A 14535-nucleotide genomic window follows, 5' to 3' on the forward strand; every position below is an offset into this window, starting at 1 on the left:
ATAAATGATGATTGATGAATCCAGGTCATGTGTGACTGACACAGTGACAGGATCCTAAACACAACATAACCCAGTTTGTACGACAGAGCTGGGTCAAACTTTCCAGAGACAGAACAGCTCAACGCCAAAAGGAGCTGACAAAAGGCTCTGAGGAAAAGTTCAACAATGACTGATACGCCTTCCTCCCTCTTGTATTTTGTGTGCTCGCTTAAAAGTGCATATACTGTAAGAAATGTCAGTGACCCATCGTAATGCATTTCAAATGAGCTCGAAGCATCTTCTCGGCTCCGCAGTCCGAACAAATTCAAAAACTTAAGCAGATTTTTTTTATCTGCTCTGCCATTCGCTGTGACTAAATGAGGGCCAGGCAGCGGCGGCTCCAGCCGGGGCTGAAAACTCAGTGTCAATACGAACTGGCTGCGGGCAGTGAGATCCTGCAAACGCAGAGGGTGGTGACAACCGCAGTTACGGCTCCCAAGATACAGAGCGGATACTATTTAAGGTGATACACGATTAGACGCACTGGATTTGGGGCTTAAAACTTGCATTTTAAGTGAACTGACTACCGTGACGGAGAGCAACTGCTTGGAATTCAATCAGTGAGATTTATGACCAACTCTGTATTCGCTTGCTTCATCTCTGCGGCTGTAATATACCCTGAAACCTTGGAAAAGTCAAGTTAAAGGGTTCCCATATATTGTCATGGATACAATTTTGAAACTTTTCCATAACTTTTCAAGGACACAATTTTTTTCATTTTATTTTTTTAATTGAGCCCCACTCGCTTAGCGTAAAAAAAAAGAAAAAAGGTTCAAACTCTATTTACAGATGATTTCAGCGTCCCACAAGATGTATTCGAGGACTGTTAAAATTTCCCAAAAAAAAAAAGAAAAGAAAAATGCCCCCCAAAGTTTTAAGTTAAAAAAAAATCCCCACGTCAAAAAATCCTAAATAAAAAATAATTCAAAAAAGAAAAAGAAAAAAATAGAGAAAACAGAAATCTTTTCCATAAAATCGCCAAAAAAGAAAAGAAAAGGAGAAAAAATGACCAAAACAGGCCATCCAAACCAAAGTATTTTGTTTAAAAAACCTGTTGGAAAAATACATAACAAATACAGCCATTTAAAGGCTCCCCTTGATGCCAAAAGTGCTTAAAAATATTATTTGACATGTCTTATTGGCAGACATGATAGCAGAAACCAAATACAGAGAGAAAATGAAGGAATATATGTAATAAAAAAACAAATCAACCAAAATGTTGTTACACATTGACACACAGCTACAGAAAATAAATTCACCGTTATGCTACATTAATGTCATTTAATACATTACACACAACAAATTTCCGTTTTGTTCCTCTTTTAAATAATTTTTTGACAATTTTTACCAGTTCCATGACTTTTCCAGGCATGGAAAATGTGATTGTGAAATTTCATGATTTTTCCAGATTTTCCATGACCTTGGGAACCATGACTTATGGAAATGTCAAATCAATGTCCATTGCTGGACAGTCTCTGGTGTTTTCTTGATTAAAGGATGCAGCAAGGACAAAGAAGCGAAAATAGTGCCACTTTTATCATTTAATGGAAAGAAAGTTGGGGTGTGCTGCTGTGTTGTTGGGTAGTAAGCTTTCTTAATCAGCGGGATTGAAAAGGTAAAAGACCTTGAACACTTGGTCTTACAGCGGGTGCAACGGCGAGATAACTCCAGCGGTGTTGATGCTGATTTACTCTGCAGTGATTAGCTGCTGTTTATCAGTGAGGGGCTCATTACTGAAGCCAATGGGATCGGAGGGTCGTTAGCTAGCCCCGCGCTGACACTAATGCGCTCCCAGCTAACGGACTGGCTCCGGCTCAGCTGCACACGAGTGCACGGGCGCGTACCTCCGCGCACACACAAGAAAGAAGTGCACGTGTGCAGGGAGAGGGCAAGCGCACACACGCACACACACTGACGAACCACAGAGGCACTTAATCAGTCCCGGTCTAATTAAAAGGCCAGACTGGAATGAGAGAGTGTTTAATGTGGAAATGGGGATGATAAAGCTGGTGCAGGAGAACAGAGCAGGAGCTACAGAGCACCAGCTCACAGCTAAAAACACTGTAAATATGAAGATGGTGCAGGGACGCTCTGGCTGGGGGGTCTGCATTAACAAACACCATCAGTCACATTCTCAGCCCCTACTGTGTTATCTGCTAAAAAGCTTTGATTTTGTGTATATGTGGCCTGTTTGTATATTAACACTCAACTGAAAAGATCAGAACATTAACAATAAAAAGAAACACTGAGGCCAAGTGTTATATCAACGTCAGCCTCAGGGTGTTCTTGAAGATGAAGGAACTTTGGTTCAGTATATTTAAAGCCTTTTACTTAATCTGGCACATTAATAATTAAAACGCTGACTCGGTTTGAGTCTTTAGGCAAACAACAGCACTGCGTGAAAAAATGTAGCCCCTCCGATCTTTTCAGTATGGCAGCTGCGTCGGCACAGCGTGGCTCCTGAAGCAGAGGACTTTCAGGATCGTGCAGCAAGAAAGTTAAACTTTCCGAAGCAGAAAGTCTTGTCACCAGGGAAGGCACTGGATTGGCCAAAGCCCCCACTTTGATAACATTCAAAAGTCGGGGTTTCCATTCATTTCCTTGGACATTTCAAAACTATTACTTGACTTCACAAGGACCCATAATATTTTTTTTCTTGCCTCTCTTGCCTGGAATTTTGGGAGGAAGAGACAGAATATGGGGAGAAAATGGAGAAATGTCAGACATTTGGCAGGTTGCCATAACAGATTAATGTACAAATTGAGCGATATTTTCAAACTGTCGATTAAACACAATTGTGAGATGACTGCGTTCCCATTGAGTTTTGTGATGCAACTTCTCCTCTGGAGATAACGTTCAAAGAATCATGGCGATGGATGGTCAAAACATCAGCAGGTTTATTTCTATTGCAGCCACCAAACTAGGCATCATTATTTCCAATCAAAACCTCGGTAGGATAGTGATAGTCCACGATTTCACAGAGGAACTGTGGATTTAAAACTTCCAGATGATCATCTCAACTTTTGAGGAGTTATATGATGCAATAGCAGCTGTTGCAGCGCCTGCTGCATCATTAGGGAACCAGTTCCTACCAACAAGCACATAGCATCATATGACCTATAAAAGCCAACAAAAGTGTTTCCATTGCAGTTTTGCAAAATGTGGCCTTTTCGAATTGCCTGAAATACCACCTTGTGAGTGTAAAAAAGTTTTTGCGATAAATGGGACTGTTTTAAAGACTCGTGTTTCCATTAGCCGTATATATTTACGCATCTGCAATTTCAGTTTGTGCAATTGGAGGATTACTGGAAACCTGCTCAAGTTTTGCATGAATCTGTGATGGAAACCCGCCTTCTGTTATATTAAGCTGCTGTGAATTAGGCCATCTTTTCTCCTCCATGCCATTGCCCACGTGTTGGCATCCCCTTGCATCAAAGAGTTACACCAAAGTCAAGAGCTCACTCAGCAGTAAAATCTGGGGGCAACAACAGTCCCAGAAGTACCCTGCACAGCACACTGATTAGCACAAAAAAAAGAAAAGCATCAACTCCTCCCAGTTGCAGAGGCTGAAACATGGGACTTATGGCCTTTTTGACACATAATTTCAATTATTTATCAGTTATAAAAACAGTTCCCAACAATTTCTTTTCGCATTGACTAATCCATTCTTCAGTGAACCACTGCAGTTTTACTTCATAGCCGACCATACAGCACCCAGCTGCATCCAACAGCTTCGACCCCTTCAGTGAGTTTACTTTTTTCAAAGGGAATACAAGAGGATGCCAAAGAAACTGAAACTTTCTCCTTTACACCTGGTAGAAGCAAGTTCTGAACCTCAAGAGACACCATTGCAAGGTGTAAGTCTGCCACCACCAAGTCTGTTGGTGTTTAAGAGTCCTGGACTGCACTTTGCGTTTGAAGTGGCCCTACTCTGATGTTCTGAGCCTTGGAAGTGAGGGCTGAGCCTTAAGTGAGACGGATGAGAGGACTCTACTCACTCAAAGTAGCAGAAGGTCGGGTAGCCTTTGACGTTGTACTCCTGCTTCAGGCCGTCAAACTCGGCCGGGTGCACATTCATCCCTGCCAGTACCTTAAAAAATAGAAATAAAAAATAGAGGGGAAAATGAGGATGGTGAAACAAGGCAAAGAAACGATACAGAGCAAGGACATGAAACATCAAAACTTCATCAGAGGGCTCCAAAATAAAAGACGGATTACTCCAGGTATGAAAAGAGACTGCACTGTGAAACACTTTAGATAAAACAGTCCTTCCAGGATTTCTTAGGCTGTTTGATGAATGTGCGGTATCAAACAATCTTGGTATCAATATGATTGGGGAATTCGAAAGGGTTAAAGGGTTTCATTTCACCTAAGTGATTTTCTGCAAAGGGTGGAAGCACATCTGCATGGGATGTTTGCTTTACTGTCCTTCGATATGAGAAAATATCATGCTTTTAAAAAAGGATGTGCTCTCCCAGTCCTAAAATTACAACCTGTGTCAGAGTAAGCCTCAGGTGCAGCTACACCTGGCACCTTTGAAAACAGCTAACAGTGAGAAATCCGATGCCTGAGCCTCTGGTTGTAGGTAAATAAATAATGAATGAATGAAAGTATTCTTCCAATACAGACATTTCTTTGATATAAATCAAACAGCTGCAGCTTCCCAGGTTCCCTCTGAGGAAGTATTGTACAACACACTGTTCAAAAAATAGCTTTAAAAATGCCTGTGAGTCATGGTGAGCTCTCCATGCCTCCATCTATTTCAAGTTGACAGTGTTTCTCAACAACATCCCTGTTATGTAGCACAGATCAAAACTGGTACAGAGAGATGATACGGAATAAACGTAAAGGTCCAGTGTGTAGGATTTAGGGGAATATATTGGCAGAAATCAAATATAATAAGTATGTTTTCTTTAGTGTATAATCACATGGAAATAGGAATCATTATATTTTCGTTGCCTTACATAAGCTGTTTATATACAGTGCATGCCTCGTCTGTTTCTGCAAACCAGGAGTGCGCCAACCGCCAGCTACTGTATGTAATACAGTACATAGGGTTTCAGTAAGTTTTGGGCAGAACCTAAGCGATATTTTCAAAATGTTGTTCTTTTTTTAGTTTTTTTTTTTTTTTTAAATTAACCTGTTTCCATTGGGCGTATTTTACATTCTTAATTTCATATTGCGTAATTTTGAAGGTTAATGGACACCCATCTACTGACTATACATCAGTTTTTTATACAGCCCCACTTTAAAAATCCAGAGCCATCCCTTTAAAATAGAGAAATGATGCAAAAAATAATAACTCTCCACATTAATCTATGAGTTTTTCAGCTATTCAGCCCGATGAGATGCACAGACTAGACGTCTTCCTACGTTAATGTCACAGAGGTGAGACATATGTTGAACGATCGGCCTGAACACCAATTTAGTGTTACATCTTTCACTTTTCAGCAGCACGCACACACACACACACACACACACACACACACACACACACACACACACACACACACACACACACACACACACACACACTTCTATGTTCTAAATTGAGCTTGTATGCACACTGTTAATTTCCAGTTGAGAGGCTTAAATTTCCACTACTTAAAAGCCCGCTTGACAATCAAACAAAAATGCAGTTAATTATCTTTTCATCCCGTTCCTGCTTTGCGTGAGGCAAACAAGACGAGCTGGTCTACTTCACTGTCTCCTCAGGCTGCTGCCTCTCTCTATGCTCACTGTACAAGACATTCTCCCTCAGACTCTTCTTCTTCTGGTGCTTTAGGACAAGTGTTTACGAACACAAAGCATTTGTTTCCCTAGCTGATCACATATGCCTCTGGTTTCTTTTGAGCACGCATCTCTCCAGTGCTGTTTAAAAACATTACAACAGCTGGGAGCACACATCCCCACTCCCATACCCCTCCCCTTGTATTACTGCTCGTCTGCAAACTGACAACACGGGTCTTTCTGGGACCCATGAGACCAGAAGAAGGAGAAAATGGGATGAAAACAGGAGGGATAGGGAAAAGTTAGGAGGTAAACACAAAGAGCGGGCAGGCTGAACTGACGTTTAATCCATACAGAGGTTGTAAACATCAGCTGGAAGGACATTAGCTCTTAATAGTGTCTGCAGGTGCCAGCTTAAAAGCAAGTAAGAAACACATCTTATGCAATCACTGATTATATATCTGTACAATAATAGAAAGCAGTTAAATCATTAAAAAAAGATTTCTAGGTGAGATTGGTAGGCTTTTGAATGAACTACTGTAATTGCTCTGGTGGGTCGATTGCAAAGCAAAACACAGAAAGAATAAATCAAGTCCAGCAGAGAGGGGGATCAAGGTTTGTGAACTCCTTTTAAAAGCCATCTGGGTTATTATCCTGCTGAATCAAAACCCACAGTGCAAAAGTTGCTGAGGTATTGTACTTTTGAGAAGTTTTGTGAGAAATACAACCGGCGGAGGCTTTCATTTAGGCCTGACTGACAGACTTTACTTTTGCAGATTGCCAGGCTAACCATCCAGACGTTCACTGCTGACGCATCTCATCTAATCTGCAAACGTCAGAGCACCACGACTGCAGATCAGAGATCAGTTTATGCAACAAAACTGTGCAGGGGGAAAGAGATTTAGCGGACTTACATATTTTCCCTTGGTCTCTGTGGCTGCTTGCTGAAAGATGGGTTGCATTCTCTTACAAACGCCGCACCCTGCAATGAAAATACAAAACAGAAGTTATTACAAATAACTCAAAGGGAACCATCGCTCTGACAATATTGATTTGACTGTCAAAAAATTTCCCATCATCTACAGGGGGAATTGTTTTCTTTTTTCTTTTTGTCAATAGCAGCTTGGAGTGTGCTGTGAAAGATGTGATGGACTGCAACCACTGACCATAATAACAGAGCACATCACATGGAAAAGCCCCTGTAAAGTCTTTATTATTGAGCAACACAAGGAGACGAGTCAATTTACTCTATTTTGTTCTAAATTGGAGTTGAAGGATGAGTAGGTTAATCATTAAGCCAATCAACAGAGTTGTATGGCAACAATTTTGTTAATCTATTCCTTCTTTTACTGAGGAATCATGCCAGTGACTCACTGTTTCCACCCCCTAAGTTGAGAAGATTTGCTGCTTTTTTTCTGCTTTACATGACTGCAAATTCAGTATATTTGTGCTCATAGTGTTGGTGTAACATAACAAGCAATGTGAAAACCTTGAGCAACATAAGAATAAGATCTAAAATGAACACTCAAACAACAGTTCCAGTAGGCGTTAGCGGCGGGTGATGGCAACCTTGCTGAACTGCTGTGGCTTGCATGCTTGTGATGTTCACACTGACGGCATTGTTGCTGCGGTGCTACTTGTTGATGTAACTACTGTATTTAAGCAATTAAAAGCACATATTCCACTCGTTTATTGAGATGTGCAGCAGCTGTATTGTCAAAAACATAGTCCTGCAAGTATTTCACAATAAAATGCCAGTGTCAACTGCAGGGATTCTGCTGACAGAAACGTTTGCAGAGAGCTTTTATTTTGAAAGGGAAGCAAGAAAGGTTGAGTGAAACAGATATATTTGTATTTCTTCACATCTGTGAAAGATGAGGACATTACTATTAGGGCTGTCAAACAATTTTTAAATGATTAAGTGATTAATTGTTATCATTTAGGCATTTTTGTATTTCATGAGTAGGTTATATTTCTTGAGAACATGGCAATGATAAAAACTAAAAGGCTTCTTGTCTAAAGTTTTAAGTGCTTTTTTTGTGGCCCTGGGTGTAAGGGCAGGGTTGCAGGATCGAATTGCAGGTTTTGTTCTCCTGAAGAAGTGTCACTTGGTGCTGGGTATTTTCTGTCGTTCTGTTTCATTTGTCTTGGCATGCGGCATCTTATATGGTCGGATTTTCACTTTTGTAGACAATAATAGCTGTAAGTTTCTCATGGCACACTGTGCTCCGATCACAACATGTTCAAGCAATCTAACAAGGAGAGCACCACTTGTCCTTGTTATTGCGAGCTGCTGAACACTGTGATAATGAAAGAACTCACAGGGAGCGTAGAACATCAAGAGGACTGGCCTCTCCTCTTTCTTCAGCAACTTCCTGAAGTCCTGAAAAAAGTAAGAGAGAATAAAAAGATGAAGAAACTTAATCTATTAAACAAACAATATGTACAAAATGGCTTCATTTCTCAAAGAAAAACATCACTATTATTGACAAAAGCTTGGTGTCAATGATAAAATACAACATCTTGATTTCTCTGATAGTTTGCTCCAGGGTAGTTTTCCCAAAGTATGTCTCTGTTTAGCATACAGAGCTCTAAAATAACAAAGCACACCATCATCTTTGCTTTTTCAGCAATTTGTTAGACTGTGTATATTACACAGTCATCACATCAGCAAAGAACGGGGCAAAAAAAAAAAAAAAAAGGGACTTTCTTCTTTGGACAGCAGATACATCAGCCCCCATACCATTGTCTCCTCCTCATCACCACCTTCATGAGCTCAGCTACTTCCTAAAAACACACATCAGCACAATCTTTTGTTGACACCTTCAACAAGCCTCCAGGCATGAGTGAATAAGCAGGCAAAAACTGACACAACTGCTGCTCATTACAAATAAACTATGCAGGATTTTCCTAAAAAGTAAGTAAACACACATACAAAAGTTACCCCTGTGAATCAATCACTGATGACCCACTGGCAGTGTGTTTATCTGCAGAGACTAAGGTTAAGCAAAATTAAGAAAATCGAGAATCACAACACTGTTGACCAAAAACACCTAAACATCGATAATCACCAGTTAATTGGATATAATGACTAAGTGACCATTTCTGGCTCCAAAAAAGTCAACATGGTGGGGGCTAAAATGCCAACTTCAGTCTTCAAAACAGCAGCCAACAAACCAATGGGTGACGCAACGGTAATTATACAATCTATGGTTGCAATGCACAATCGGTTGCTTGTCCTCCACTATTAAATTAATTTGCAGCCAATGTCATAATACCTTAATAGGTTTGAGTAATTTTTTTAAGTACAAAAAAAGTCAGAATTCTCTGATTCTTGCTGCTAAAATGTTAATATTTTCTGGTTGCTTTACTCACTAATGACAGTACAGCTAAATATCTTTGAATTATGAGGACATCATGTTGGGCTTTGGAAACATTTTTTCACTATTTACTGATATTTTACGGACCGAAAAACGAAATGATTTAAATTATTAAATACAATAAATTATTAAAATAAAATAAAATAAATCATTAATCATTATTTCCCCCCCAATTATAGTTATTCATGGAACAAATCAATCAAGAACAAAATTTATTTGTCTGTGATTAACTACAGCACATTGTTCCAAAATAAGCACCCCTTGTCTGTTTACCGTTCAGGTTGAGACTTCACCTCTACAGCATAGTAGCTTGCAGTGTTCATACAAACATTGTAGAGAGCAGTGGCCAAGTAAAGGACAATTCCTGCATAGTTGCCTTTAAATGAAATGGCCTGCATATATTTCTGAGTGTCTCCGGCTGTCAGGCTGTGGTTGGATGTGCTGAGATGTTTTGATATGAGAGTCATCCAACCTGGCTGGACGAGAGCTGTTTTAAATGCTGTGTTGGAGGACTTAGCAGACTTAGCAGACTTCATGAACTGCGGCGCGTGCCTCTTTGATGATAAAGCCCTGATATGTTGCTTTTATGTGTGCTGGCTTTGTGTTGCAGAGGTGGACCTGCTGCTGTGTCAACTTCAAAAGATGATCAAACCCTCTACAGGACAGCAGAGGAGAGGTAGACGCTGTCTTCCATTACCGTTCTGGATGCATTTAATTAACAGGCCGGCTCTTTACAGTTTCTCCAGAGCGCAAAAGGTTGTTTAGATCACTACTTACTTTTTCTGACTCTATGTGGACAACGTCTTTTGCCTCTGGGTTCTCCTCCCATAGTGGGGGTCCTGACGGGTCTTTCAAGAACGCGACCATGGACTGAAAAGAAAAAAAAAAGCAGTAAATCTAAAAGTAAAACACACAATTAGATTGTGCAACAACTTGTCCCTGGCACAAAATGATCCTGTAAACAATAGAGTGACTAGCGATGATATACTTGAGCATTTCAAAACTCGTTCTAAATTTAGAACAGGCAAACGCTGCAGGCTGTGCCAGATGGAAACTCATATAGACCAACATGTTCGTCCATCCAGGAGGTTTCAGAGCTATTTCGATACCTTCAAGTGTCTGGTAATTTGCTTGGTAAAGCTCCCTGTAAATATAATGAACCATATGTCTACAGAGGCAACAGCAGGAAATCTTTCATTCAGCGACGCTGCAACAGTGACAGTGTGGACACGGGCGGAATATTTAATGATAATGATGTTATTATCAGGATTACTTTGTAATGGTTTAAACCCAGAGTTTTGGTGTTTTACTGTTTCCATCTGCCAGGAGAAGAAATATGGGCAAACAAAATAAAAAGTCATGACAGTGAAAAACAAAAGTAGTTATAGCTCCCAGATATAGTGATGCTGGGTTTCTCATAAACTCATATGAAACCAATATAAGTCAGCTCAACATATTTTAGAGATTCTTAAAGGCAGTGCAGGCAGTTTTATTTTGGTTTCATTGGGCAGAAATTCCATAATAAACTTTAAGCATATTGTAATTTCTAGTGGTCTAGACTTATGCACCTCCTCTTGTTGCTATTAAAGCCTCTAGAAATGCGGCTTGAAATAAAAAGAATGCATATTAAAGTTGTTATATCAAAGCTGAGTGTCGCATTAAGTATCTACAAAAATCTGAGCGAAAATAAATGTTCCCAACTGTTAGAAAACCGAGTTCAAATCAACTCTTTTTGATAATAGCATTTCTCTAGACTGTGTGGGCGTGGCAGATCACATTTTGATTGACGCCTCCTTGAATCCCACCTTTGTCAACTGTCTCAGCCATGGAGCAAAGAAGAGTCTGCGTGATACAGCTCTATCTGTTCCAGCCCTCTGACTCTGGCTGCATGGTGCTCCGGCACTCAGAGTGAGTGTTTTCTGAACGCATCCTCTGAACTTTCAAAATCAGAAGATTCTCAAAATAATACATTTCACTCTGTCACTGAATGACGAGTTTACAAAATGCTTTGTTATCAATACTACTTATGCATAAAGTTAAGATAATGTAGCAAATGTGACACCAGCTGAGATGCATCCATTTGTTATCAAAACTATGGGTGCAATGATAAATTATAGCACAGGGGCTAGCTAGTGCCATATTATTAATTTATTCTTATTATTTTATTGCTTTTCCATTTGCAACCCAGTTTCAGGGACTGTAAAAATAAACTAAAATGACAATATTTAATGTCTGATTATTTTTTATGCTTTTTATTATGCATGTAAGACCCTAAATTACGTATTAATAAAGTGTTTGGCAATTTGGGTTCCCAGAGGCTTGAAGAAAATATGTTTGCATACAGTTGCTTATGTACCCATCATGCAGTTACAGAGCGACATTATTATTCAATTTGGCCACCTGATAATATGTATAATTTATCAATCACTAGTATATTTTTCCTTAATTGCTCACCTACAATCTCAATAAACTAGACAGGGTGAAATTACTCTTATCAAACTAAATTAATGAACACAGACACACTGGGCTGCACATGAAAGTATATCATGGTCAATGACTAAGAAAATAATTAAAACTATGAATGTGAAGAGCTATAAGTAAATACGAGACAGACACAAATAGGATAACTGTGCTGCACCCGAGTCTGTGTGAAGGATGCTGGATTCCAGCTGAGCACTCACCTTGAAGGTGGCGGGCCTGTTGTACTCGGTGTGGAACGTCCCATCTCTGCAAAACACAACAGGCACAGTGCTCACAACACCGGGAGTAAACGGTGAACAACATGCTTCTTTAGCTGCAAACACGATATTACTTTCCAGAAAGCACTGAGGTGTGGAAAAGTGTCTGACAGCCAGCTGAGTGTCTGGTTACTCACTTGTAATGCAGCAGCTCTGCTCCTCCATGTTTGGAGCTCGGGTCCACCTTCACTTTCTTGCAGAGTTTACGGCCCTCTGAGTCTCTGAGAGAGAGATTAACATACAAGAAAAGAGGATCAGTCAAATTCTGGAGTAATCTGAAACTGATTTATACAATCATTTTTGCATTCAAAGAACAATGCGTAGTGTTAAAGAATATAAGTTTAATATTCTTAAAGGGAGCATAGTCTAGTGTGCAGACTTTGTTTTTCTGTCAAGAAAATAAACTTCTTGTGAAAAAATGTGAAAACAAATGATACAATGATTAAATTGGACACATTTCAGAAAGTTAATTATTTTGCCCACTGGATAAAACACATTCAAATTTTAAACCTTATGCACTTTAATTAGTTTTTACCAATTAGTTCGGGTCATCAGAGAAAACTGGAATTTTTCTGCCAAAGTTTGACCAGAGTCTTTCCATTATTTCCAATAAAACAGCTTAAGTAAACTTGGCTAAAGTATTTATGTGGGAAGGGGTAAATCTGCAACCTCGAAGACTGAAAAATGAAGCTAACAGGTAAATTCTTAAAAGTGCAGTTCCTCTAATGGCCACCTGAGGCCGACGCCAGCGGCTGGTCAATCCATGTAGACCTCCATGTTAAAATGTTAAACTTTATAGCAAAAATAATGTTCACAGGCAGGTATAGGAATAGTTTTAGTCTCCATAGCTAATTTCCCCATTCGTGACAACTGTGCAGGGGTGAATTTCTATAGAACTCACCCTTTAACATTTTATTATGGCTTTAAGTTTCACATAACTAAGGGCAGGCTGCTTTAACTGACAGGCTGTCGGGTGATAGTGTCCTCGGCTCCTCCACATCTTTAGCCTGTCACCCAAATATGGTTACTTCTGTCTCCAAAAAACCCAAGACAGCAACAGCTGAAATGCCGATCTTAAGGCTTCACAAACCATTTGGTGACGTCAAGGTAGCTACAATGATTATTTTTACAGTCTATTGTGCAGAGCTTGCCTGGTGGAAATAATTTGTATTTTTTAAATGTATTTATTTATTTGCATGGCCACGATTCAATGACTTAATACAGCATTTCCCAAATCTCTCCTCTAGTATCACTTGTTCTGCATGTTTTAGATCTCCCCCTGCTCCAACACAGCTGATTTAAATGATCAACTCGTTATGAACTCCTGAAGCTGCTTGATACCAAGCTGATCATTTAATTTAGCTGTGTTGCAGCAGGGAGAGAACTAAAACACGCAGGACTAGTGTACTCAAGGAGAGGTTTTGGAGGAAATGCTGTGCTAATGCATGGAGACAATACTGTATGGCCACCACCCTCTTAATGCACAGGAATGAGACTGTTAAGTCGCTGCCAAGCTTATCATGGGAAATAAACAATTTTAAGACCATGAAAAAATTAGCCATCTCTATGAAGATGACTGTTTGTTGATTACTAGCAGATTTAGCTTTAGCTGCTTCCAAATAATATGGAAGAGTCTGACTTAGTTTTCTTTAATCTCTGAATGAATTACAGTGACATATTTGAGTCGCTTGCGGTTAGGCATGGAGCCATTTTTAGCAGGAGAGACTTGATTCAGCCACTCAAAATGCACAGGCTTATATGCAAACTACATGCTGACCTTGAGGAAGTTACACATTTCATTATGCAACAGCTGGAAGGGAAGTACAGCAAAGCTTTGAAAATAACATTCATACAAAAAAAGGAAGATGTTGGTTTGATTTTTGATGCTCTGGACTCATAACTGTGCTGTAGGCAGAAATGAGCTCTAGTACCTGACTACATCTGGCATGTATTATGAAAAGTTAAAACCATGTGGAATCTGCGCCAACGGTTCCTTAGATTGCTTTTCTTGAAAAATCATATGATTGAAAGCTGCACACACAAGAAGCGACCCATACATCATAGCTTCAAGACAGTAAATGAAATTTACAATAAAAGGTTGGTTTTTTTCTTTCATTTTCAAACTCTTGTCAGTCATATGTTTGTGTTTTCTGGGATTTGTGCCATTATTAAATTACCTTTATTCACTACATATAAACAGCAGCACTACAAAACAGAAACACATCCCACCACATATGGAACTCAAATTATCTCATTCCCACGCACTGAGAAGTCATGGCTACCTTTTTTTTTTTTTTAAACAAATGTCTCCATATATGTGAGAGACGGACTACCTGGGTGACAGAATAATTACACACAGCAGCTGAATCCTTCAGTCTGGCAGAACATAGACATTTTCTCAACAGCTCATCATGCACTGCAATAACATAGAAACTTCATTCTCTCTTATAACACTTCTTTTTTTTCTTTTTTTAATTGATTTTTTCTCCTTGTTTTACACTCATGTATTTCATGCATTATTTTTATTTTTAACTGATATGTGTTATTATTGTTACTGCTGTTACTGCTATTGCTACTGTAATTCCTAGACCGTCAACTCCAACTAATGGAGTAAAATGACCCATAGAACTGCTTCAAATCGGTGTCAG

General features: G+C 39.4%; 1 protein-coding gene across 1 annotated transcript in view; it reads right to left on the reverse strand.

Annotated features, from left to right (window-relative positions):
- pdia5 (protein disulfide isomerase family A, member 5) overlaps positions 1-14535 on the reverse strand; it is an 81843-nt gene that overhangs the window by 38465 nt on the left and 28843 nt on the right. Inside the window, exons 4-9 of the mRNA XM_042494233.2 lie at positions 12025-12108; positions 11831-11876; positions 9927-10019; positions 8092-8152; positions 6684-6751; positions 4038-4129 (exon numbers count right to left, since the gene is read on the reverse strand). Coding sequence (XP_042350167.2) covers positions 4038-4129; positions 6684-6751; positions 8092-8152; positions 9927-10019; positions 11831-11876; positions 12025-12108 — 444 coding nt within the window. The remainder of the gene's footprint in view (positions 1-4037; positions 4130-6683; positions 6752-8091; positions 8153-9926; positions 10020-11830; positions 11877-12024; positions 12109-14535) is intronic.

The sequence above is a fragment of the Plectropomus leopardus genome, chromosome 10 (genome assembly GCF_026936395.1).
Source record: "Plectropomus leopardus strain MGB_pleo_1.0 chromosome 10, ASM2693639v1, whole genome shotgun sequence".
In the NCBI taxonomy this organism is placed as follows: Eukaryota; Metazoa; Chordata; class Actinopteri; order Perciformes; family Serranidae; genus Plectropomus; species Plectropomus leopardus.